Below are 25,342 nucleotides of genomic sequence, written 5' to 3' on the forward strand. Positions count from 1 at the left end.
TTTATTTTTTAAGATGATCTGAGGTGACACTTGATTTGGGAAACTGGAAGAGCTGAACAATGTGTTAGCTGGGCTTGCAAGAAAGACCTTTTTTGTAGCTGCTGTCAACAAAGGGTCACGCATCTCCTTTGCCACCCCTTCACCATGCTCTTCAGCATCCAAAACATGACATGACCAGATCATTGATGCTATTTGAAATGCAAAGATGTTCCCAAACACTGAGCTGCGGTTCAGACATGCCAACGAAGCCAAGTTCTTTGAAGCAGAAAAGCAAAAGTTTTTCTTAAATGCCCGAGGTGCTTTTCTCTGAATGTACTATTTCAGTTTGCTAATTGGTGTTGCAACTGAAGAAATGAGAGAAATTAAAGAAAAATTAAATATGTATATGTACACACACCCGCACGCATCATTAGTTGATTATTTGAGTACTACAAACTTTCAGGCAGGGTGAGCTTGTTTTAAGGCCATTGACTGCTTTGTCAGGAGGAGCGGAGGGCAGGAATTTGTGCCAACTCTTAAGTCCTTGTTGCTGTGGTTAATTAAAGGTCTTGGCAGAAAAACTCCATCAAAAATAAGAGAAGACCACATCTTGTCAACATCCCGAGTATGATGTGTATATTTATTGATCTTCCCAAGAGTCCCAAGGACTCTTTGGGTGAGCCCAAAGAGTCAAGAAGACATCACGTGATACTGAAGTTGATAAATCACAAAATCCTTCCGCAGTTAGCGACTTGATATGTTGCTGATTAAAAAAAGCACAGTGGCTTCCAGCGAGACCCCTGCCCTTGGAAGGATTATGTCTCTTGGTTTGCTTGCAGATGTACATTGTGTTCAGCGCAACAGGGACTACTGCGTGCAATTTATCCCAGCGTTCAGCAAAGAGCTTTTAGGAAGGTGGACAAACAATGGCACTGTCTTTAGGTTCACCAAAATCTTCAATTCTTATATTGCAGGTTCAAAAATCTATTTCATGTCAACACAGACAGCTTGGCTGTTCCCCATATTCAGCGACACAGATTGGCTCAAGTGTCAGTTGAGGATTCAAATGATGAGTGTGTTCTTGAGTGGTTTATTTTAGAAAATATTTTTCCTTCCCATTTTGGGGCTTTGGAGAAACTCAAAAAGCAGACTTCTTTCCTAAATGCTGATGAGTTTCATAGCACTTTTGTTTGTTCTTCTTGTGGTTTCCCTTTCCTCTGCTCAGTGTTTTTTGCTTTGATTCCCTTTGTTTTGTTGGTATGACTTTTCTCAGTGTGGAAAGGAAAAACAAGAAGAGCTGATTTGCTTTCCCCCTTTGCCAGCAGCCGGGTTGGCAAGGTCACTGAATTTCATATCAGAGTGAAACATGCCTCTTTTTTTTTTTTTTTTTTTTTTTTTATTACTGCACTTTCCGCTAACTGGCAAGCTTAGTTCTGTAGCTAAACTGTCTGCTAAATTTTCTAAGTTGCAGTAAACATTTTCTAGAGGTAGAGACCGTGTTCTGAATTACAGGGTCATGCACTGGGGTGCACGTATTTAGACCTAACTGGTGTGGTGGTTGAGCACTTTGATTAAATTAGCTTTCCAGTTTAAGGGGTGACATACCATGCATTTCAAGTTATCGAAACAAACCACATTCCAGCATTCCTGCAGAGCATCAGCTCACCCCAGAGCATCTCCTACTGAGCGTAACGGAATTAGGTCCTGTCCATGCACCCCAAGGACAGTGTGTAATGGGAAGATGTTTGAATTATTTCTTTGTTCGATACCGTAGATCCGAATCCGGGATCCAAACCAGGGAGGCAAAGATATAACAGAAGAAATAATGTCTGGAGGGGGCAGCAGGAACCCAACGCCTCCCATCGTGAGACCCACTTCCACACCTACCCCACCTCAGGTAATGAAGTGGCCACGTAGCCTTCTCCCAGTGATGTCTGCTTTGCTTTGCTGTTTGTTAGAGCCAGTTCCTCTCTCCCGTCTGCACCACCCATCACCTCAGACACCTGAATGGTCCTAAATGGGCAACATTCTTCAATGATTTATCTTTTTTTTTTCCCTCCCCTCCAAGTCTGGTCATTTTTTAGCATCCTATAGCCTGTAAAATGTGGAGCTGCAGTGCTGCCACAAGCGCCCCATCCCTGGTTTTGTATCAGCGGTAGATTTTAGAGCTTGTAAATACTTTCAGTGTTAAAGGAGGAGCCAACATGTTTGTGAGAAACATGTTTCTGTTAGTCTTGTGTACCTGAGGAAAGTTCCTATCCTGCATGTGACTGATTATGTACCTTCAATTACATCACTGTCCCTGCTAAGGTCTTTCAGCCTTAGCACTGTTGTTTCAGGGTAACCAGAACGACTGCAGCCCAGGAATTTTTATCGCAGAACCGTGATAAATCTATCACAGATTTGGTCTCTAGTGTGTTCAACCTTAAAAATGCATTTTTCTGATGTAGGAAAACTATCCCAAACCGACATTTTCCATAGCTCATAAATCTCTCCTTGTCACACGCCTTTGAGTTGGACCCCCTCTAAGTCTCTGCATCCTGCTTCACCTGAGAAGGCCACGTGTAATGTCTGGAAATTAAACTGATTGGAAACCCAGGTCTGTTCTAGTCTTTTTTGCCCCAGGGCCAAAAGAGCGTGCTCAGACCTGCAGACCAGCAGTCCTGACGTCAGTGTAAGTCCACCATGACATGAACCGCTGGGGCTGGAAGTGGCTGCGTTATCTAATCAGACTGTTTTTTCTGTCCTCTGACCACTCTTTTCACCTGCAGCAGGAGGAAGCGATGCCTCCTTCATCTCCCTGTAGCATCAGAGATGGAGAGGAGCACGTGGCGGCTTGCCGTCTTCTTCCCAGCTGCTGGCTTGGTGCAGCTGCTGTTTGCTTTGACCATCATCTCAGTTCTCCCTCTCTTTTGGGAGAGATGGTACTGAGCCGCAGACCGCTAAACTGGAATGTTAGTGAACAACTAGAGGAGAAACTTTGTGGTTTGGAAGCTGCCCATGTTTTATCGGAGCTTGTTGCCCACTGCTTGCTGGGCCTGATCAGAAGCCGTGAAGGTTCTGCAGGTGATGGGTGGGCTTCAGGTCAGAGCCTGGCTGAGGCTGGGGTGCAATTTCTTCTTCCAAGTTCTTTCCTGTTCGTTGTCACCAGTTTTTGCTAGCTTTTAGGGTGAAACGGCCTTTCTGGAGCTGAAACTTTACTTTCCCCTCTGTGCCTGGGTAGTTTTATTGCTAGCTGTCCTGTGCAGAGCCCAGAGCACAAGCTCTCCTTGAGACACCCGCTGTGCTGCAGTGGGACCTTGAGGTTACAGCTGGGCCAGTAGCAGTGTAACTGGGATCATGGAGATGAAATAAGGGCTTGGCCCGCAGATCTCCTTGAGCCCAACAGGGTAGTTACAGCTTTTGGCCGTTCCCCTGGCTCAGTGGAATCCTCTTGTTGCTTGGAGGCATGGCTGTGTGCGCTGGGTCACCTGCTTTCTGCTCCTGGTCCCCACCGTGGGCGAGCAGCAGCAAGGCGCGACGCTCGAGCCATTCCCAGCTAGCTGGGTTGTTGCAGCAAGGTCTGCAGTGCTCTGCTGGAAAAAGCTGTCTTCTGCCAGAGAGCGGTGTGATGATTTGCAACTGCAGCTGGAAAAGGGAGAGAGCCGGGAGCTGGTTACATATAGAATCAATTAAAATTATTTTCCAGCATTTTCCGTAAGAGACGATATTAGCGATGTAAAACGTTTGAATGCTGGTGAGATCTTCCTCCCATTATTACATGCTAAATGACTTTCCCCATTAGAAGTGTGGAAGAGTTGAAAACAGCCAGAGTTTCAGATTGTGTTTATGCATGGTGCAGCTAATCCAGGCACTCTACCGGATCATTTTTGCATTCTGAAATCTATTTTAAGATACTACAATTAAGTAAAACAGGACGAAATAAATGTTTTTCAAGAGGAGGTTAATAAGCATGAATTTGTATCAGCTGTAATTTATATGCAGAGCACAGCAGTGATGTCCAATCATCTACTCTAAGTTAAGGTATGCAAATACTTTATTGTTTAATATCCAGGGTTTGTTTTGATTAGGTACTTGGAACCACTTTTGTTAATCACAGAAGACCTGTGAAATAGTGCTCCCCAGAAAAAGTTCATTAGTGTACCATAACTGAACATTTAAGCCCACTTAAGCCAGGAAATTCGAAGTTATTGTCCCAACAGCATCTCTAATTTATTCATTTGGAGCAAGTTAAGTATCTTGGGGGAAATTAGGTAGTGCCTTAATAACTGTGCTCAGTGCCTGAATTCCAGTAGTGGTGGATGTTATAATTTTGAACGGTCTAAAATCAGTCAACTTTAAACATCCAGCCATAACTTTGCTTGAAACACGCTACGGCTTTTTCATAATCTCTTTCCCCAGCTTAAAAGCATGAGCTTCACAGAAAAATACCTGCCTCCCGAAATGCTCATGATTTAGGGCAGCTCCTGGAACAGAAGCAAGGGGAGCATCGTCACTGTTGTCTTGTTTCGCCATCCCTTTGAGTCAAACCCTGCACATCCTGGGGTTCGGCGAGATACTGTCTGGGTGAACACGCAAAATGCGAGCATGCAATCTCTGGGCTTGACGAAGCATCATCGAATCAGCGACTCCCAGTCCAATGATATTTTAGAAGGATGCTAAATTCTAGTGACACTTCTTTTATGGTGTTGGTTAGTGTCAGTAATCTTGTTATTTATAAAGACAAGAACAGAAGGAGAAGCTTGCTCAAGAAGTGCATGGAAGCCACTGCTGTAGACCAATCCCTGTCCCAAATTCCACATTTCTCTGAGAAAGAAACCATTTTATTGTAATAATAGGTTTCAAAATTTTCATTTTTTTCCTTTAGATTTGGATTTTTGTTTTTAACTAACTCGAAGAAAACCTGAAACTTTGAGAACACGAAGCCACAGCACCCTCTTCTCTCAGTAGATTAAGCACATGAACATCAAAAAAAAATCTGAAATTGTCCAGCAGATGGGCACTGCTGCCAAGACTGAAGCCGCCTGGTTTTAGCCATTTCCATGCTTTTTGTACCTCCTGCTTTGTAGTCAGCGTCGCTAACCAAAAAGTGCTTTAGGTGGAGCGTTTCCAGCCCCTCTGCAGTGCTTGCTTAATTACTAAAATGCGTTAAAGTTCCTGCAAGAGAAGCTGGCAGTAAGTGGAGGTATTATTTATACGTTTCTAGCACGATGCTGTTTTTCACGCTATATTTTTTGCTGGGAAGATAAATAAATTGCAAGACCGCATGTTGGGTCTGGCTACGGTATTTACTCAGCACTGACTTACAGAGAAGATCACCTTTTAAAGAGTAAGAAATGCTCTTATTCTCCTGGCAAACCTCTTCCAAGCATCAGGGGGTTTGTCGTACGTTGTGTTTGCTCAGTCTACGGGCCATGGTAGGATATAATAACAGAGCAATTCTTTTAACATCGTAAATCACAAGAGGAATTTTGAGTGGGGTTTTTTTTTCCTAGAAAGTCTCTAAATGCTGCATTTTGAAGCTGCGAGCCTGTAAGGGTCAGTACTTAAGTGCCATTTATTATTGCTTTGCTGTATGATTCCCACAAAATAAATGAGCGCTTTCCAAATTTGTTAAGAAAACATGTTTACTGACCCAAGGAGTTTCTAGGCTTACAGGTTTCTTGTCCGGTATTCTCGTTTGGTTCCTGTGATTTTTACCACGTTCTCCTTTTTCCCTGCTGCTTTCATCCATAAATTTTTCCTGAAATGAAACTAATGATCCGCTGAGGGTGAGGGGAAAGCGTTCTTGAAACCTGCTCATTTGTAAAACCGTGTTTTCTTTGGCTTCCTTCAGCTGTGGCTGGAGGGGGGATGCAGCTCTTCATCAGGCTGATTCCTGGAAGAGGAGAAATCCCAAATAAAATTTCGATCCTTTGCCCCGCTTACTTACACTTTGATTTTTATTTTTCCAGATGTGCTTTTGCACAGTCCTCCTTTACCTTTGTGTTGCCTGAAATGGTGAAAAATACGTGTACGGAGAGGATTCACTCTTTATTTTGGACTGTTTAGACGCAATAGCTGAAAAAGCTGGAAATGGGAGTGAAAAAAGAGTCCCAGGAAGAGGAGCGAGTTGCTGCAGTTTTGGCTTTGTGGTTATTTAGGGAGATAAGTTTTGCCTGGAATTTCTGATAGCCTGTCCAAAAGAAGGAATGGGACAGCCATGTCTTGGGTACTCTGCTTTAGTTTGATTCTTTAAAAAAAATCCCTTTTCCTGTTGATCTTCTGAGAAGTCAGTGTGGGTTTAGAGCTAGGTGAGATCAGACACCTGCAGAGAGCTGCATGACTCTCCCCTTTAGATTATTAAATTTAAATTTAGCCCGTTTCTTCTTCACATGGCCCCTGATATGTGTTTAAGGGGATTTTGCAAATGTGAATCGTTGACTTGCCCCCTCTGTTGGCTTTAACGTACACAGGTGCTTTACCTGGACGTCCGAGGTAGTTGTTTAGCCTTCTGAGATAAAAAACAGGGGATTGTGTCTTTATCAAACCTTCATGAACACAAATGAAGCATTTAGTGGGGACATAATTAAAAGACATGATCTCTGCAACTGGCCATGGCTTTTTCAGTCCTGTGACCGTGCTGCTCTTGCAGTTTTGGGTTTGGTTGTAGAACACCTCGGGCTCGCTCCGCGTTGGCTGGGCACCAGCTCCTCCTGCTCCCCTTCAGATTGACGCACAGTCGGGTTTATTCTCATATTACCCAGCAGGTACCATCCGTAAGTCCCTTTGTAGAATGTGTCAGGTGTATTTTTTTCATGCAACCACACAGGTTCAACCAGTCTAGATGATTTTCCTCCTATAACAAGTTAGTATATGTGTGTGCATAGAGATACGCATATACCTTATTCATACGTAAACACGTTATCTGTCAATAATAAATATAAGGTGTTTGAAATAACCCATCAGTTGAGGAGGGAGTCAAGTCCAGAGAGAAAATTTAAATTGCAGCGCGGTCCAGGAGTCTTGGCGTGTGCCTGACGTTGTGCAGACTACGCGGAGGAGCGCTTCTGCTGCTCTTGGAGGAAGCGTTCGGATGAAATGTGTTAACAACTGTGCTGTCTCTTTCTTGCTGTTGTGAACAATAATCGTCTCTTTTCCCCCTTTTCCTGCTGCCTTTTCCTCCCTCCCTTTCTCATGTACTTTTTGAATTTCTTCAATCGGTCTATGTATCTTCTCTTGATTTTTTTCCCTGCCTTTTATTTTCCTGTTCTATCCTACCCTGTCCTTGCCTCCCCACTTGCTTGCTTGTGCGCCATGTTGCTAGTTTTTATGTTCGCACGCTCATTATCACCCTTTTTTGTACTTCAAATCCCAGCAGCTGTCCAGCCAGGTCCCCGAGCACAGCCCTGTGGTTTATGGGACTGTGGAGAGCACCCATCTCGCTGCCAGCACCCCTGTCACTGCGACTAGCAACCCGAAGCAAGGTTTGTTGATGGATATTTTTTTTTTTCCTTCCCTGATTATTTTTAGTCATTTTTCCCCCCTCCTTTCTTGTTTTAGTTTGAATATTTTTGGCGTGGAGACAAGCAGTCAGCAGAAATAGGAGGGGAGGGACTTCTTTTCCTCCAGTGGAACATTTTAACAATGTGTTGCTAAGGGAATTAATTGAAATTTGCCAATGTGAAACTGGTTAAAAATAATTGTATTGAAGGTTATAGGTCCTAAACATTTTTTCAGAGCACGAAGATGCGTGAACCTCCTCTCGCCCATGCACTGTCCTTCAGAAACAAGCATGTTGTCAGTAGAATGCTCGTAGCCAGGGAGGCTTTATATCATTTGGACAATTAGCCATAGCAATGGCATGTAACCAGAGCGTCTTATGGCTCCTCCAGAGCTGCTTGTGTGTCCTGTCCTACAGGACGTGGGCAATATTAATTAGAAAAAAAACCCCGTTGACGTGCCAAGTGTCTCATAAATGGCGTAACAAATTTTGCTGACATTAGTCAAAATGGCACAGATGGAAAAATTTTATGGAAGTGGTTACATTTCATTCTCCTATCTAAGAATATGCAATTGAAGGGAGATTTTCATTATTTTTAAACCGTTCAAAGAAAAGGTGTCCCAGGAGGGGGGACGGAGCGTGCCAAGTCTCTTCCCACACTGAAATTTTATAGCCACCTAAAAGCCATTAAGAAGCTGTAGTTAATAATGTGTATACTGCCGTCACGTTAACAGACGTGGTGTTGGAATACAGAGTTGACACCACCGTTTGCTTCCCAGTTACTCACCGCATTGCAGCGTTTGCGGCTTCTGCCTCGAGCGATGTGTACAAGGAAGCCAAGAAGTGCCACCTTTCGCTCCTGAGCCTTGCCTGTAACCTCGGAGCCTGACGAGATTTTTTTTTTTTTTTTTTTTTCACCAGAGTATTTGCTAGAGGAAAGCTAAGCCCCAGAGGAGCACAGCTCTAGAAGGGAGGGGAAAAAAGCTGCCTCTGGTGCTTCAGGTGCCATAGATTTCATCAGCAGCACGGCCACTACTTGAAAGTAGAGGGAGGTATCCCTGAGGCTGATTTGTGTCGTGCTGAAGTTTACTGAAAATGTTGCTCTTTCACAGCCATAGCACAGACTTCAGGGGTTTCCCTCAGCAAAAGCTGCTCCACGGACACATCTCGAAGCTGCTGCAGTGTCTAGAAATGGTTGAAAAGGGACCTCTTGGAGATCACCTGGTCCTGTCTCCCACTCGAAGCGGGACTATGGCTTTGTCTAGATCTTTGTGCAAAGCTTAGTTGTCTCTGTCCCCTGGAAAAGTGGTGGGTGGATTTAACACGCGTCCATTCGACTGTGGCTGTACTGGCTGAGCGTAGCTCGCCGGCTCGCTGACGCTTGCTGCTCAGCTCTTCCCGGTCTGTGTCCCCCCTCTGCTGACGTGCCAGGGACATCTCTGAGCGCACCGAGCTGCGAGGTGGCACTGGGACTGGAACAACTGGTGACTGCACTGCAGGTACCGCAGTGCATCCGCCCTTTCCAGCAAGTGGATGCTGAACCGTAAAATCCAGCATTTACATCATGGTATTTCAGCCCTGTGTATGAAAACTGGTATTTCCAGGACAAATGGGTCTTCTCACTCTTCTCTCTCTCTTTAACGTAATCCCTTCGTGGGCAACTGGAAGTAAACTGGAAGTAAGTGGTCTGTAGTTAGTTACGCAGGTCTGACTGTGCTGGTTTAAATACAAATCAAGGCTTGAACTGGGATTCAACGCTGATGAGCTTTCCTGTGTTTTATCTCCGTTCCATCCTGGAAAGAGTCAAACATTTGTTCCAGTCCAAAAATTGCTAAAGAGCACATTTATGTAAGCATTGCGGCGCGAGCGAGCCCTGAAATAACACCATCAGCGTTCGACTGTGGCCTCGGGCTGGGGGGGACCAGCGGCAGTGTCAGTCGCAGGACAGAGCAAATAAAAGGTGAAGGAACTTGAGACACTATTAAAATTACTTATTTAAGTCCAGCTAGCGAGCTGGGGGGGTGCATCTTCCCAGAAATATATACCAAGGTATCAAGATATTTTTTCACTTTGTGCCTGAATGTTGGGGTTTTCCTTGTTCCAAGATGAAAATAGTCATAGATAGGGTTGCATGGCTTTCTTTAAAAAGTGCTTATTAAACCCCGGGTTATCGCTTCCCTGAAGTCCACTCACTGTGTTCATCCTGTGGGTTGGATTCTCTCGTGCCCTTTGCCTCTTGCGCTTGTTTGCATCAGTTGAAATTTGGTATAACGCCGTCAAGTCTTAATTTTGTGAAATTCAGCGTTTTGCAGTTATTTATAACTGCGCATGGCGTTTGGCCCATTCGCCGGGCTGGCATCAGGAACAGAGCACGTGTGCTCTGGGCTTTCTCCCTGCGAGTGTCTGCAGTCCCTGTTATTTTTGCATCGAAGTCATTAGTGAGGCTGAATTCAGGCTTGCGCGGCGTTTAATACCCTTGTTTTTTTCTTTAAAAGATAATTATTTGGTATTTGCTGCTTTTAAAGCAGCTTCTGGCTTTTCAGGCTGCAAAGCTCATATATGAGTTGGAGGTATAGGAATTGCTACTATAATACCGTGAAAAGTACCATTGCCTGGGGGCAAGCAGCTAGCTGTCGTTCCTGTAGGTGCCCATGGTGCGTATATATCAGCGGGGCTGCAGAAGGCAAAGATATTGCTGGAGAATTCGGGTCAAGCTGATGGCAGACGGCGCAGGAACCTGGCTGCAGGCCAGGCTGGTGCACAAGTTCTAATGGGGTAAAATTGTGCATGAAATCAGAGCTGTCCGTGTTTACTCAGCTGGCCCAGGTTCCCTGGGATGTTTGGGGTAGTCGTCGTATTATTTTTTAAAACCTCTTTCCAACTCCTGCAATGTATCAGACAGGGAGAATGTATAACAGGGTTTGTGGAAAATAGATGAACGTCAGATCCCGAAGTTTGGAAAGCTTCGAGCCTCTCTGCTGACACTGTGACTCAGTAACGTGTGCTCCAAAAACTGCCTGCGAAGCCAGCATCGGGACCGCCGCGCCAATGTTTGCATCAGGACAAAAGATGGAAAAATGGCAGCAAGCCCAGCGATTATTTTCAGATAAACACCACAAAGCAGAAATGAATTCCCGTATCCAGTAAAATCTTCCCCATCCGTCACTCTGGGCAGTCTCTGCCACCACAGCAACCCAGCTCCCTCTCTGGCTTTAATGGCTTTTCACGGAGGAGGTAGCAAGCATCTGTCCTGCTGAGTTGGTAAAAGTGTTTCTAATGAAAGTAATTGTGCAAGATTTGTTTTTATCTGGAGATTTTCAGAAATACCTATGGATGGAACAAGCTTTCGTCCTGAACAGCCCAGCGCTTCCAGTAAACAATTTCTAAATATAATGTGAGGAATGATATTGGCGTATTTAGGAAAAAGGGGTCTGATTCAGTTTGGATGAATTGCGTTGATTTTTTTGTTTTCCCTTCCCAACTGCATGTTGTTTCATGTGACTGTTTCTGTAATAGTTGGCAGGGACGAATGTTTCTTTGCCAGGACTTAAGAGATTTGTCCTCCGTGATGGTGGTTCAAGTTAAGATCCACTTCTCATTAACCAAATCTGCTCATTGTTCTTCTGACACCCTCCCTCCCCCCTCAAATTACATTTTTCCTTGAATTTTGCACACACAGCCTCTATCAGTGGCTAATATATTGGCCAAATAAAGTGTAGTTTGAAGCAAGCGTGCTTAAACCACTGGTTTTAAAACGCAGCTGTATGTTTTTGCTGTGTTTTTGATCTCCCAGAATGTTTTTCTAGACGCTTCAAATGCTTTTCTTTTTTTGAGCAATCTCATTTGACTCAAGGGAGAGAATATCCAGGCAGTTGTTTATAGTGAGCTGTAAATGTCAAGAATGCTCCATGAGTTGTCTCCAAAGGATGTTCCAGAAATCGGAGGTGACGCATTTTCTTTTCTAAACCAGTTCCCTGGTCCTTCCGCGGAGCCTTCAGAATCAAAATCAGCTGTTGGGATACTTTCTCCCATCTTTTTTCCTCATTTGTCATCTTCCTCCAAAGCCATCTCCCTACGTGCCTCATTAAGTTAATAAACTACTGCTTTGGCCGTAGTCCTCACTGTAATGCTGCTGGGGCTGTTGATGGCCAGAAACAAAGTTCTTCATTGCTCCAGCTGTTCCTAAAGACGGGACTCGATGCTCCAAGCAGTTTCAGATGGGTTTTCCTTGAAAAGCTCTTTCCCTTCGCCGTGTCTGTTGAATAAGTCCCAAATGGAAAGCTGGCAGAGCTGGAAAAGGCCGAGCAAAGCCATACCTCTTCGGTTCTACCCGAATTTTGATGATTCAAGGTTGGTCATGGCCTTGGATTTCCTAATCTGAACAGCAGGGTTTGTGCCTCTGGCTTTTCCAGAATTACTTTTTGCTGGTGTGGCAGTGTCCTGGAGGAGTTCCCTGTTGCTTCAGCGCTTGGAAAGCCTGGGGACACCTTGCATTGATGGAGCAGAGCAGAGCTCCCACCCTGAGGACGGCTGAAGCTGACCTCCTTGGAACGGTGATTGGGAACTGGACTGTGGAGTCCCCTCCATCTGTGTGTTGACTTTGCGCGATTCCTGTCCCATCCCATTCGTCTCGCGGAGTTGTAGCACAAAGGTGCTTTCCTAAGCAAGATCTTCCATCATCACGTTGGAAGTGGGAGATGGTGTAGCAGAGATCCCAAGAGATCCTGTGGATCCAAGATCCTGAAAGATTATGGAGCCAAGATCATACTTTGTTCAGAAGAAGTGCATTCCACGGAGTTGCAGCAGACCTTTGGGAACCGCGTGACGGTCAGGGCAGGAATGTTATCGCAGTCCTGCTGCTCATCGCAGGAGAAGTACGGGGACGTCTCTCCGCACAGTGTTTTGGGGGTTGGTTTGGTACAGTCCATCTTTCACCGTGCTCTTCCCACCGTGCCTGATGCCCTGGGACCACAAACAACAAGAGGTGGCTGTCCTTTGGCGGCACCTGTGCTTACATCTCTTTTGAGGTTTGCTTTCTTTGGGAAAAGGTACCTTTGCTGAAATGTCAAACGAAAACAAGGAGGTTGTGTCCTTTAGTCTGATGGGTGATGGAAAAACAAACTCAGTGGATCTCACGTGTTAGCAATGGCAGGACATGTGGCGTGTAAAAGAAGAGCCCGTCATCACTTGTGGAGTGGTTTCCCCGTTTTACAAAGAGGGGGAACAGTCGCGGAGAGCGCCTGCAGGCTGCCAGTGTCTCCGTCTGCCTGTGTTCTGGAACATGAGTTTGCCCGGGTCTTGGCGTTAAAACACCAGGCTCCTTTGAGGCAGAATCCAAGTAAAGTGTATTTTTATCTTCTGTAATTTCTGTCAAGAAAAGTTCTATTTTCAGCTGCAGAGTTTCTGCAATAAAATCCACATTTTGTAACACGTACATGCCGTTTCGGTAAAGGATGGCCCTTTACTGTAGAGCCTGTCTTCGGTAAAATAGAAGCAGCAGTTGCATTTTCAGATTTGCAGTTGTGGGCTGCCTGGGCTTTTGTTCTAGGTGCAGGGTGGGGTTCAGGTGCCTTCCTCGGAGCTTCTTGAATAGTGGGTGGGATGCAGGTGAGGGGATCTGAGTGGGCTTAGGTACAGCAAAGGAAAACGGGGTTTGACTTGCTGTTTGTCACGTTGCCTTTTTCCCCCCCCTCTCCTTTCACAGAAGAGAAGCCAAAACCAGATCCAGTATTAAAACCACCTTCTCCAGTCCTCAGACCAGAACCTACTGGGGAGAAAAAAGATCAAGCTGGCCAGACGACTGAGGCCACCCCAGTGGAAACCCCACCAGAACTTCCTCTTGCTCCATCGCCAACCCCAGCCGCTCCCATCACCGTCGTTTCTGCTGCCGCCGCTGCTGCTGTTGTCACCATTTCTAGTAAATCCACATTCACAACTGACTCGGAGGAGAAATGTGAACTGGCTTCCCCAAACGAGGAGGCGATACCTATATCTAATGCCACGGCCTGCACGGACACATCAGACCCTTCGCCAGCAGAAGAGGCTGATGCCGAGGTGTGCAAAGAGCCTAGTAGTGTAGCATCTAGTGATATTCCAGTGACTGCTAGTACTAATCTAATTAATGAAATGAATGGAGTTAGTGAAAAAGTAACTGCTGCAGAGAGTGTAGTAGATGTAGCCCAGACGGAAGTTGCGCCATTGACTGTTGAGTTGGAGACACCAGAAGCACCTCCAGCAGAAGTGGAAAGCGTGCCATCTTCCAGTGCTCTTCACACTGCTCCCTCTCCTCCTCCCACCCCACCTCCCACCCCTCCACCTCCTTCTCCTCCGATTTCTGTTGCTGCTGCTGCTGTTACCACTACAACTCCTTCTCCACCTCCTCTTCCATCTCCTAGTGCCCTCCCTGTTGCTCAGGGAGATTTAGAAGCAGAGGAGAGCACAAGAACTACTATTAACGAAGAGATAAAAGATAGTGAAAAGAAGGAAGAGACAGAAGCAGATGGGCAACTGGAGGAGAGCACAGAGGCTCAGAGTTTAAACTCGAACAAGAGTCCTGTCCCAGGTAAGTAACCAGCCACGGCACCTTGGTTGCATGCGGTGAACTGGAGGATGAAGGAAAGGGACTTTGGGGTGGCTCTTCCATCAAGAGGTATTCGTTTCTGTTTGTCAAAAAAAAAAAAAATCTGATCGTGCTGCGTGATCGCAAAATGATAATCTTTGTTTGCAGGGACAAAAAACCCCTCACAGTTGTTCATAACGGAGGTAGCTGACTCAGATGCACGTCCCAGGGTTGGCTGGGTTCGTGTAAGCTGCCAGCATTTCGCTTTCACGATGTTACAGGGCAGCGCGCCCAAGTGCTGCTGACGGGGGGGGTTCAGGGACACTGCTCCTGTTCTCAGGGATGACCGGTTGGTTTGCAGACCTGTTGCACTGGATCGATCCTGCTCCTCAGCCGGGTTAACGTTCACACCCTGAAGCCCTTTGGGTGAACATTCCAAGCCAGTGGTTTCTGGAAACCACTGGGGTGGGGTTTTTTCCAGCTATAAAAACGTGTTGTGCTGGTGCCAGATGTGGGTGAATGAAATGGACCGTTAAAGCTCTTCCAAACGACTGAAGCACCCAGTATCACACACCTCAGTCTGCCCAGCTTTAATTAATCATGTGGCTGGTTTTCCTCTGCAAAAGCAACATGTAAGCGAAATTCCCCCTTCTCCTCGCTCGGCTCGGCTGTTTTCATTTCACTGTTCTTGACTTTTGCAGAAAACAAGGTGCTTTGGTTTGGGAGATGTAGGGTCTCGTTACCAATTACTAAAAATTGACATTTCTGTAGCTGCCTTTTAAAATCCAGGCTACTTCTCTGAATGTTGTTACCTGCCTTTGGTTTCAGTGTCCCATCACATCGCTGGTTTAGCATTTAATGGATTAATATAGACCACTGGCTTTTTATTTGCTGTATTTTCTATAGAAAACGGCTTCTTTTTTTTTCAGGACTTCCTGGAAGTGAAACTGGAAAAGTAGTTAAATCAGTCAATTACTTGTATTTAGCTGCTGGGGGGAGTATAATAGTGGTTATTATGCACGTATAGCAGTGTTAAATTATTTAAATGTGTTACATCTTTTACACCCTGTTCTGTAGTCCTTTCAGAGCTGTGAAGCTGAGGTGGTTTATCTAAATATATCCTTTGAATTTGGGGAAGCTTGGATGAGAAACGAAGGAGAAACAGGTTGTGATTTGGTTTACAGGTTTGTTTTAAGTAACATTTAATAGTAATTTTTAAATTTTTACTATAAAAATAGTAACAATTAATAAGTAACATTTTATTAATAAATAAAATAAATTTTAACTAGTTAAAATAGGGGGATCTTTTTGTTTATTCTTTCATAAGCAAGCGATAGATGTGTAATGGCATCAGTAGCATCTAGAGCTACGCCCTTCTATGGATTAAATTAAATGAAAACCTGAAATTGGCCTTGTTCCATATTAGTGTAATGCTGTGTGAGGTCAATATGCTGGATCTTAAATAAAATCCATTATCTAGAGAAGATCAGAAAGATCCCTTCACTATAGCAGCCACAAGGGGTTTTTTTCTGTTAATCTTTTTCTATTTTTATTTTACTCAGGTTGTTTCACTGCTCTGGCACTTGTTCTTTCTATCTGAGCTTCTTCATAACAGAAATGGGACTCTCTTCTGTAAATAAGGTTTTACAAGGCCAGGTTCCAGCTTGCAGTATTATTGCTTGCTTTGTAATGTCCAGTAGTTTAAATTAAAAAAAAAAAAAACCACCTTAGTGTTTTGGGCTTTTAATTATGCAGAAGATAATTTTAATGTTCTAATGCCATTAGGCTAGGCAGCACACATTAGCCAATACATCGGCTTTGGCAACAGAGAAACAAATATTTCTTAAGTCATGTAAAAGATCACTTGAGACTGATTACAATTAAAAGCTCAGTACTTCAAGGAGAGCAAAATATTCCTCATGTCAGTTTTTTGTGCTGTACCCCTTCTTTAATGATGTGTAACTGTATTGCATTTCTCTGCCAACCTTTTTTTGAGGCATAATTTTACAATTCTTCCTTGGAGAGATGAAGAGAGATGTAAATCAGGTAATCTGAAGGTGATTGCTAATTCAGGCATTCATCTAGGCTGATCAAGGAATTGCATGTCTCTGCTATAGGCTGGAAATATAGATGCTGAACTTTAGGAGCAGGGAGAAAGGGGTGAGTTTTATTTTTTGTTTGGGTTGGTTTTTTTGTTCTTGGACTAAAGGCCAAGAATCTTTTTTATGATCTCTGGAAATACGAGAGAAATTGGGATAAGGGAAACTTCTCAAACGTGCTGGTAAGTGTGAGCTCGGTGACTTAACAATATTTCTTTGGGGTTTTCAGCAGAAGAGTGTGTACTTGTTACCGAGCAGTTTGGTTGGCCCCAAATCGTGCCGCTTTATTCCCCTTAATGGTAGCTGATCTGATTGGACTGGGAGACTACCAAGACCCAAGACCTTTTGGAATAATCTAATTGCTGCAGCCCTTGCTTCTGAGTTTCCTTCTCAAAGTTACCACCTGGCCTGCTTAAAAACATGGTGCTTTCTGAACGAGGGGTTTGCCCGCCCCCTCCCTGGCCTGGCAGGGAGGCTTGCAGGTGTATCCCATATTTTGCCACGGAGTTGACAGCTTTTCAGAGATGAACTAAATTACTTGCTTGTTCCTCGAGGGCTTTACAGAATACAGCTTCTAACAGTCAGAGAAACGATATTTTTTTCCTCCATCAAGCTGTGTATAAAGAGCAAAACAAGTACGTTCAGACTGCAAAGACTTTCTCTTAAATGTTGTTGTTCTCCAGCCATTCTCTTTCACAGCTCACAAAAATGATTTTTTCAGTGTTTGCAGGAAGAGTGGAGCTAAGCAGAGCTGACCCTTGGGGGGCCCAGGGGAACCTCCGCTCTTTCTTTGCCTATGGCATTAGGTCTCCACCAGATTTCCAAGGTCAGAGGATGTCTATGGGAGCACCCATGTTGTATTCTTCTTTGCAGAAACTGGAGTATGCTTGGGTTTATTTTACACTATATTCTGTCTACTTTTAATGTCTCAAGTTGTATTAGCCGCATAGTGGAGGCAGCAGTTGTAGTGCTTTCATCTCAGTGTCCGGCAGCAGCTGGTTCATCCGCCGCCTGCTCATCAGCATCATCAGTCTTGCGTATCCCCTCCAAAATGGGGCAGATTTGAAGGATTTCAGAGTGTTAAACCACTGAGAACTGAGGGTTTTTTTATCCTGCAAGCAGGATGTTGTACCTGGGTATATGGTTTCTTGCTGTTGACTGTTTCTGTTCTGAGCATACGTCAGACTGTGGGGTTAGAGGAGACACGTTCACCCTATTCCAAGCATGCAGGTGGCAGATCTCATTCCTGTCTGCTCAGGAACAATTATCTCAGGGTTCTCTGGACGGGCAGAGCTGTTTTCTGCAAAGGGCAAGGGCACGCAGCTTTTAAAATAATTAATTCCTACTCATCTTCATGACAAGGAAAAAAACCACAGATGATATTAAGAGAGGAGCTCCGCACTCGGCCTGCCATCCTTACTAAAAACAGTTAAAAGTCATCAATGACGTGCAGTCGCTTTGGTTATTAAATTCTGGGTTTTCTCTAGTAGCTTTGCCAGCTGTGATGAGGGATCAGCGCTGCTTGAGGAGCAAAACAGGAAAAATGGTGGTGGTGGAATGGAACTTGTAAGGAAGGGGGCACTACCAGAGGCTGGAAGCCTTTTGGACGTGCTCTGAATGCCTGCCTTTGATATCATCTTTCTGTCTATGGCTATTACAAGAAGCAAAGAGGAAAATAAGAGATTGCTGTCTGTCCCAGGCAGAACTCCTAGGAACACAGGAAGCCAGAAGAGCTTCATACCCGCTGGATTCAAAGGGCTGTTTCTTGCAGAGCTAATTTAGAGACATACTTCAATATAAAGTAGCCCAACTGACGGTGGGTCGCTGGATTTCTTAGCTGTGGGGGGCTGTAACAAGTAACTTGGGGCAGTAATTAGAAATATTTGGAGAAGCAGCTCCAGCACCCAGGGCCAGAGAGCTGGAGACATAAATCAGTTACTGCCGTTTTCTTGATTTGCTGCCATAGACCAGTGGAATATATTTTTCTTTCCCATGAGCTGTAAGGCGAGGGTGAGTCTTTACTTTGAGTTTTCATGGCACATTGGCTAAGAAATAAAACCTAAGAGCTGGTATTTATTTATGCTTAGCAGTTGGCACCCACATCAGAGAGGAGGCTGCCTTCTCTGTCTTGCTTGATGGGCTGTGGACTTGCAGGGGGGGAGTTATCCTGCAGAAAGGTGTTCCACTGAAGAACATGATGGAGCTGGAGAGATGGGTTGGGGTAGCACAGTGCCTGCTGAGCAGATTGGGCCAGTGATGATGTTACCAGCAGGAGCGATGTCTGGGATAGTCTGGAAATGAGGATTTTGTTACTCTTCCCCATCCTAATATAGATGGGTGTTGTCACTCCTGTTCTCTCTCTTATTTTTGTAAGCAGCGATAAAGAGCTCACAGTGTCGGTGGGGCAGAACGCTGGGTCTGCTGATGTCCCTTCCCATGGAAAGAAGTTACCACCTAACACATCAAAGTGAGCTGAAAACGAGCTCTGGAGATGCGTGAATGCTGGCAAAAATTAACCTGCATTTGAGCAGGAATTCAGTTATTGGTGTGCACGCAAAGATGCTTAACTTGGGGGACAGAAAATTGAAAGACCAGAGGTGTCTGGAGACCTCCCTCACAGAGAGCCAAATTGGACACATCACTTTTTTGTTTCCCGGTTACATTTTTGTTTCCCTATGGCTGATACAGTGCCTGGCAGCAGAAGCTCCATTTTCAGATAGCCCCATTGTCTTGGTTGAGTTTTGGGTTTGGGAGGGTTGGCACCTAAACTCACTTTAATTCTCTAAGCATACATTAGCATAAATTATCCTGTTGAGTCAGTTCCTGTAGCTGAAATGAGAACTTAACAGGGGAAAAAAAAATAAATAAAATCTGATGCCTGCTATTTTAAGAGGGGGAAAAATTGAGCAATGTCTCTGGAGATTTCGCTGGCACACCCCAGTCAGCTCTGAAATACTGTCGGGTGTTAGCACCGAGTCACAGGCTGCAAAACTATGGGGCTAATCGAAGGCTGCTGCTGTGTCTTGGGATTAAAGGCGAGCATCCAGCCCAGCGTCCTCATGCAGGGAAGCCCCAAAGCAGGGGAGAGATCTGCATAACTGAAACAAGGCAAAAGCTGCAAGACTCATTCAGGAGGCTCAGCAGGATCACATCCTTTATATAGCTTTCTTTTGCCAAAAAAAGGGGGAGGGAAATGTATTATTAAGAAGAAATAATATTAACGTCCTGACAGCTGAGGAAGGAAACACCCTAAACCTTTGCCAACCTCAAGTCCATGACCCTGAGTTTATTTCTGTGCGTTTAAAAATGAAACGTTATTTTACACAGTTTGAGCTGGAGTGGAGTGGAATTCTGTCAGATTAAAAACTTTGGGTTTAATCAATTAAATACTGCCACAGCCAAGTAATATAAGTCATTACTTTGCGGATGTGATGGTTTTCTTGAAGAAATCCCCCAAAAGTGTAGATGTGGCATCACCAAACAAGGCATCTTACCATGGCAGTGGGGCTTGATGTCCAACGTTAAAACAGCAGGGTGACTTTTGAAAAGCACTAAATTTCCACTAGATTTTGGCAGGATTTTGTGGTATGGAGCCTAAATGACGGAAGTCACCACCTGCACAGACACCGGGTCCTTCTCCAGCCCCGATTTCACCCCAAGACGGTGAGAGTGACTGGGGTGCCCTAGCGAGGGTGCAGTGCGCTGCTCTTGGCAGTGGTCAGAGCTGAGCCCTGGTTGCGTCAGGCGAAGCAGTGTCGCAATCCGTGCCTGCTGGGCTGTTCCTGCACGCTCCTTCGAGCCCCGGGGAATTTAGGGGTGCTGCTGGGGCTCTGCCCTGCTCCTACAGTTTCTGCGTAGGGTGCTGCAATGGGTGGGGGGGGGGGGGGGTGATGGTTCTGTGAGCGACCAGGTGCTGTTTGAATATTTGAATTAGACTTTTTTCCTTTTTTTTTTTTTTTTTTTTTTAATTAATCTTCGCTTTTGTGGCGTTTAGCTTTATGATAAACATCTTTTATCAGTGACGATAGCTCCTGTTGTGCTTTGGGTTGGGGCCAGCGTGCTGACTGCAGTGGTTTCCGCAGCCCCACAGAGTTTCTGCAAGGCCACAGTCGCCCTCCAAACAGCCAAACGCTGTTAAGAACCTGCTGAGGCTCATACTTATCTTATGGGGCAGTGGAAACCTAACAAATCGTTTCTTCGTTGCCCATAGGAACAAAGCAGGCCATTATTAACACTCTTTTTGATTTATCCATAGCTGAAGAGCCTTTTTAAAATTATATTTTATTGTGGTAAAATAAGCACACGCTGTGTTTTTTCCATAATATCGGCTAGCATCCCAAAGCTGGAGCTGGAAATCTGCTCGCAGTAAACTTCAGTCACGAAATCAATTCTGTTTACACTATGTGTTAAATATGCATGTGTGCCTGCTATCGGAGTTGACGCTGGTAGCAGTTGCAACAAATTACGAGCGTATTGGATTAATGGTTTTGTCTCCTTAACATATTGTGTGGGGTTTTTTTACCCTTTGGCGGAGAGGGGGGAAAGGTGATTAGAGTAAATCACTACTGATCTTAGAAATATTATACGGTGTTTCCTTTGAATCAGTTGGCCAGGGAAATTAATGAATGGTGGAGTTGTTAGCCTGCTTTTAAATTGAAATATAAATCCAGCTCAGGAGAGCCAGCAGTGCTACAAAATTGGAGGAGTTGTACTTCTGGATGAGATACTGGAAATTTTGGACTGTTCATGGTTACGGTTTATGGTTAATATTATAATGATAATTCTTGTAATACTTCGTGATAAAAATACATTGAGAACAACCTTCACTCCTAGCCAATACTTGATCTTTCAAAAAAATTCCATTTCTGAAGTTTTTCTTTGGCTCTGCGTGATTCTTACACTGTTGGTAATAAACTCCTCGCTATCACAAGTACCATTTCGAGCTTGAATGAGCAACTTGTAGAACAATTACTGTGTTTTAATGTCATTCTAACGACTGTGTTATTACTGCATTGAAACAAAAAGTGGTTATATCGAGCTGAATCCTCTGCAAAGCTGCAACTGCTTCGTTTCCCTGTATGTAAAACCAGCGCGAGAGAGGGAAGTGCATCACCCACGGCCAAATTTGCTCCGTATAATTTTAGTGTTGTAATAGATGTACGCTTATATTGCAGCTCAAACAGCTGTAACTGCACCAAAGACGTGGAAGAAACCAAAAGACCGGACCCAAGCCACTGAGGAGGGGGTAGAAGTGGAAGCAGAGGTAAGAGGGAACCACAGTCTTGCTTTACCCAAATTTAATTATGATGTTGCTCTTTTGAAAGTGTAATTTAGTTATGTTGCTTCCTCATCATCTCGCAAGGATCCAGGGCAGACTTTTTTTCTGGGGGGACTATGATATTCCTCAGCATCCTTCAGATAACTGGTTTTAGTCTGATTCCAGTTAAAGCTCTGGAATTTTCTTTGCTCTTGCCTGATTTAATGACTCCCAACATTCAGGAGCATGTAACTTCTGTCCTTCCAGTGAAGGATGAGATAAAAGTGGGTTTGAATCCCTTGGTGCTGCCCTGGTTGGGTTGCAGGCCACCATCATGATGTTGGGCAGGTGGTGCTGCTGCTTAATGATGTCATTGCCAAAAGTTGGTTCTCCTGCTGAGCACCTGCTGGAGAAGCTGAGAAAGGAGAACGATGAAGCTTTCAGGCAAAACCGCCTTGACAGTAACTAGATCGGTAACAGAAATCTGCCTTGCTGCCGTTCTGGTAGGAATATTGCAGGAGGGGTTTTGTTTAATATCCTGGGTGAAACTGGGCTTAGAATAGATCAGAAAGGGAGTAAAAGAGTAAAAATTCAGGAGTGAGAAAGTAGAAATTCAGGAGTAAGAGAGTAAAAATGTAAAAATTCAGACTGCCCTGTGATTAGATAAAAACTGCTGTTGGCCAGGTGTGACGCGGAGAAGCATTGCTTCTATCGCTCTACATTTTTCTTCGGTTATGATTTGTCTGTTTTTTCCTCCACAACTTTCCCTTAGCACAAACATCACTGAACCTTTACGCTGTAAAAGCATGTTGTTGCAAAGAAAATCTTGAGTCTAGCAGACGGTACTTCATCCTTTGTACAAGCAAGCGTTCGCGGTTTCTCCACCCAGTTAGCAGATAGGCTTGTTTACCTGTTACGCGTGGTGCAGGAGTGCTTTCCCCTCTGCTTCTGGGGGAATAAATGCTTAAAGTGCTTCTGTGCAAGGTATCATGAAGCGACAGCTGGTCGAGAAGCTGGTGAGTGGGTAATCCAAAGAAATTAAAAGTGACCCTGTGCTCGTTTTCAAGCCAGAGAGCAAAGGATGTTGCTGGGGCTGCACCCGCAGGTTCATACTCTGTGCTCTTTCTTTGTCATTTACTGGAGGAATCTTGTCTCCTGGACTGCTCCTATTTTCATCGATGTTAATTTTTCAGAGTATTCAGTTGAAAAATCTGCAGAAAGCATTTTAGGATGCGGTGCCCTCAAGCAGGGAAGCGAAAGGATCGAGAGCCTCCTTGATTAAGTCTTCCCTTTGTTTAATGCTTAGAGATGTTGGGCTTTTTCCCAGGAGCAGCAAGTTCCCAACACCTCCTCTGAATGCAGAACAAGACTGTGTCCTTGGAGAGCTCTAAAATTAACAGCCAGGGATGCTATTAATGCTTTTTTCCTGAAACAGAGATGCTGAAATTGTGGCTGTATGTCACATTTACCTTCTTTATTTGGGTCTGCTCCAGTTAGCAGCGTACATTTAAGGGAAGGATCCCCAAAACAAGCCTGGAGTGCTGCTTAAGGTGGCTGGTGAGCTGCAGGAGAGGAGAAAAGTGAGGTTGTCTTTCCAGGCTGGGATTGCTGTAGGGCTTAATAGTTCTTTCCATCGGATCCCAGTAGCAGCTGTGGATTTCACAGGCAACACTGAGTCTTTCCAGTTGCACTGTTAATTACCAGTGGGTCGTCTCCAGGAACAAACTGATAAATCATGTGGTGGTTCTGTGTGTTGTTCCATACCATTGTTTAAGATGCGTATATATTCCTGCTAGGCGCAAAAATGCTGTCTGAATAAATGAAGAGCCTTTTCATGTGCTTTGAATTTTGGCAGGGTATTTTTAACATAACCTCTGTTTCCATCTGTGCTTCAGCCTAAAGTAGAAGAGGAACCTTCAGGTGACAAAGTACTTGAATCTGAACAGGAGAAAATGAGCCATGGGTTTCAGCTGGAGAGAGACCCCTCTGAGCTTAAAAAAGTGAAACCTGTGGAAGAAAATGGAGAGCAGGAGGCAGAACCTGTGCGAAATGGTGCTGAGAGTGTTTCAGAGGGAGAAGGGACTGATGCAAACTCAGGCTTCACAGAGAGCTCCAGTGAAGGGCCAGTGTACCAGTATAAACCAGGTAAATCCTGTTTCAGACTCTTGCATGCTTGCTGGGTTTTCTGCCTCCCACCTTTAAGGGCTGCGAACGCCCCACGCATCCTCCCCATGGAAGGAAGGATGTTTCCAGTGGGGCTGGAAGAGGGGGTGCAGCGTCTCACCGTGTCTGGCTCTGCTGGGATCCTCTAACCAACAGGCTGAGACATCTTCTGGGGGAGCACGAGAGGAAAATTGGTTTTCTCTTGCTGGTGGTAATGAGGAGAAAATCCCCAGTTCCTTGAACTTCTTGCACGTGTGGATGTTGGCTGCAGGACAGTGGAAATGGTGGGGGATTAGTTCCAATGTGATCGACAGCTGAGAAGGATCAGAGAAATTCCATCTAAGCAGACATACTTCTTAAATAAGAGATCTGAAAGTTCTCATTGGGTCCTAAATATGTGTGTTTATATAGATATAATTTTCTGGCTAAACAGCTGCATACATTTTCAGATTCCTAGGAGAGTAAGGAAGACAAAAGAAACAGTTTGTGGTTTTCAGTCCAGACTCTGCTATTGAGCTGCGAGGGTGCAGTTCTTTTGATAAAATAGTTCAGGTGTGGGCTCACAGGATACAGTCCTTGTGTTGTCGATTAGCATTGGATATAGTATCCCTAAGGGGTGTTTTTGTTACTTATTAAGATACCTGATTTGTAGACCTAAACCTCTATGAATTCACCTCATTAAGAGACACCTTGAGACCAGCTTCTCAGTTGCTCCCAGTTTTTAAGCCATTGCTTATTCACGTGAAGCTTCCTCCAAATAAATTAGTCGTTTCCTGAGAAGCCCAGTGATTAAAGAGCGTAAAACAAAATAAAGAAGGACCTTGAGAGCCTGATGGACGAGGTATTGGACAGAGAGCACCACTGTTAAGTGATTACGCTGCGGTGGTTGTTTCTGCACCAGTTTGTTCTTACAAAGTCCTGAGTTGCTTTTCTTTTATTAATTTAGTACTGTCATATCGTTAGGAGAAAATGTAGAGGCCTCTTGATAGTTTAGCACACGCTTAGGATAGCTTACTGGTTCATTAGTTAAGTACATCTCGAAGTCAATCCATAATTCATCAGCTGTCTCTCTAAAACACCCGATGCAGTCAGAATGATCCCAGTTGGATCTTTCGCTCAGCTGGAGGGGTTGGATCGATCCCTTGGAAAGCAGTGTGCGTGGGGCTTCTCTGCTGCAAAGCAGAGTGGGCCACTTGGGTCAGTAATCTTTGATTTCAGCTCTGCCCTTGCTAAAAAGGGGGATTTGTGCCTTTTGGTCAGGCCTAGGAGGAATTGTGGGTCAGCTCGCGGTCTGTCCCTTCACTGAGGATCCAGGCGGGCTGCCTCTGATGCTGCCCAGCTGCTTTTATGTTAAAACAGCTTGTCGAGAGCTTTGCAGGAGAAGGAAACCATACCTATAAGCTGTTTCTTGTTGCCGTTGATGCTTTTCCATGATAAATGGAGGGTGATGGGGCACAGTGGATCGGCAGCTGGCCAGGGATTCTGGCTGGGACTCGGCTAGCCAGCTGAACCATTTTCTGCACCTCTTTATCCCAGAGCTCTGTCAAAATAAAATCCCCCAAAGAGCTGAAAATTGTAATTACTTTTGTGTATTTTCATTCCCAGTTATTAAAACCCATCATTGAAATAAGTTCCTGTTTGTGGCCTCTGCGGGGATGACAGTGGTGAGAACCCAGAGACCTAAAGCTGGCAATCAGGGATGAAATAAAGAAATAATAGGACACCTTAACAGCAAAACCTGAACAGCCAGATAAATGCAAAGCAACGCCGCCTGGCATCAGTGAAATGCAAAGGCAGCATCT

The 25,342-nt window shown here is 44.7% G+C and overlaps 1 protein-coding gene across 31 annotated transcripts in view; it reads left to right on the forward strand.

Annotated features, from left to right (window-relative positions):
* EIF4G3 (eukaryotic translation initiation factor 4 gamma 3) overlaps nucleotides 1-25,342 on the forward strand; it is a 147,422-nt gene that overhangs the window by 88,531 nt on the left and 33,549 nt on the right. For 18 of the 31 annotated variants that reach the window (XM_055798917.1, XM_055798925.1, XM_055798923.1 and 15 more), the window contains 5 exons: nucleotides 1,754-1,876; nucleotides 7,337-7,445; nucleotides 13,167-14,024; nucleotides 21,295-21,383; nucleotides 23,273-23,522. In XM_055798917.1, coding sequence (XP_055654892.1) covers nucleotides 1,754-1,876; nucleotides 7,337-7,445; nucleotides 13,167-14,024; nucleotides 21,295-21,383; nucleotides 23,273-23,522 — 1,429 coding nt within the window. Of the gene's footprint in view, nucleotides 1-1,753; nucleotides 1,877-7,336; nucleotides 7,446-12,511; nucleotides 12,801-13,166; nucleotides 14,025-21,294; nucleotides 21,384-23,272; nucleotides 23,523-25,342 lie in introns of those variants that run through there. The other 13 variants (XR_008746304.1, XM_055798922.1, XM_055798920.1 and 10 more) reach the window with 2 other exon arrangements.

The sequence above is a fragment of the Falco peregrinus genome, chromosome 3, assembly GCF_023634155.1.
Source record: "Falco peregrinus isolate bFalPer1 chromosome 3, bFalPer1.pri, whole genome shotgun sequence".
Lineage (NCBI taxonomy): Eukaryota > Metazoa > Chordata > Aves > Falconiformes > Falconidae > Falco > Falco peregrinus.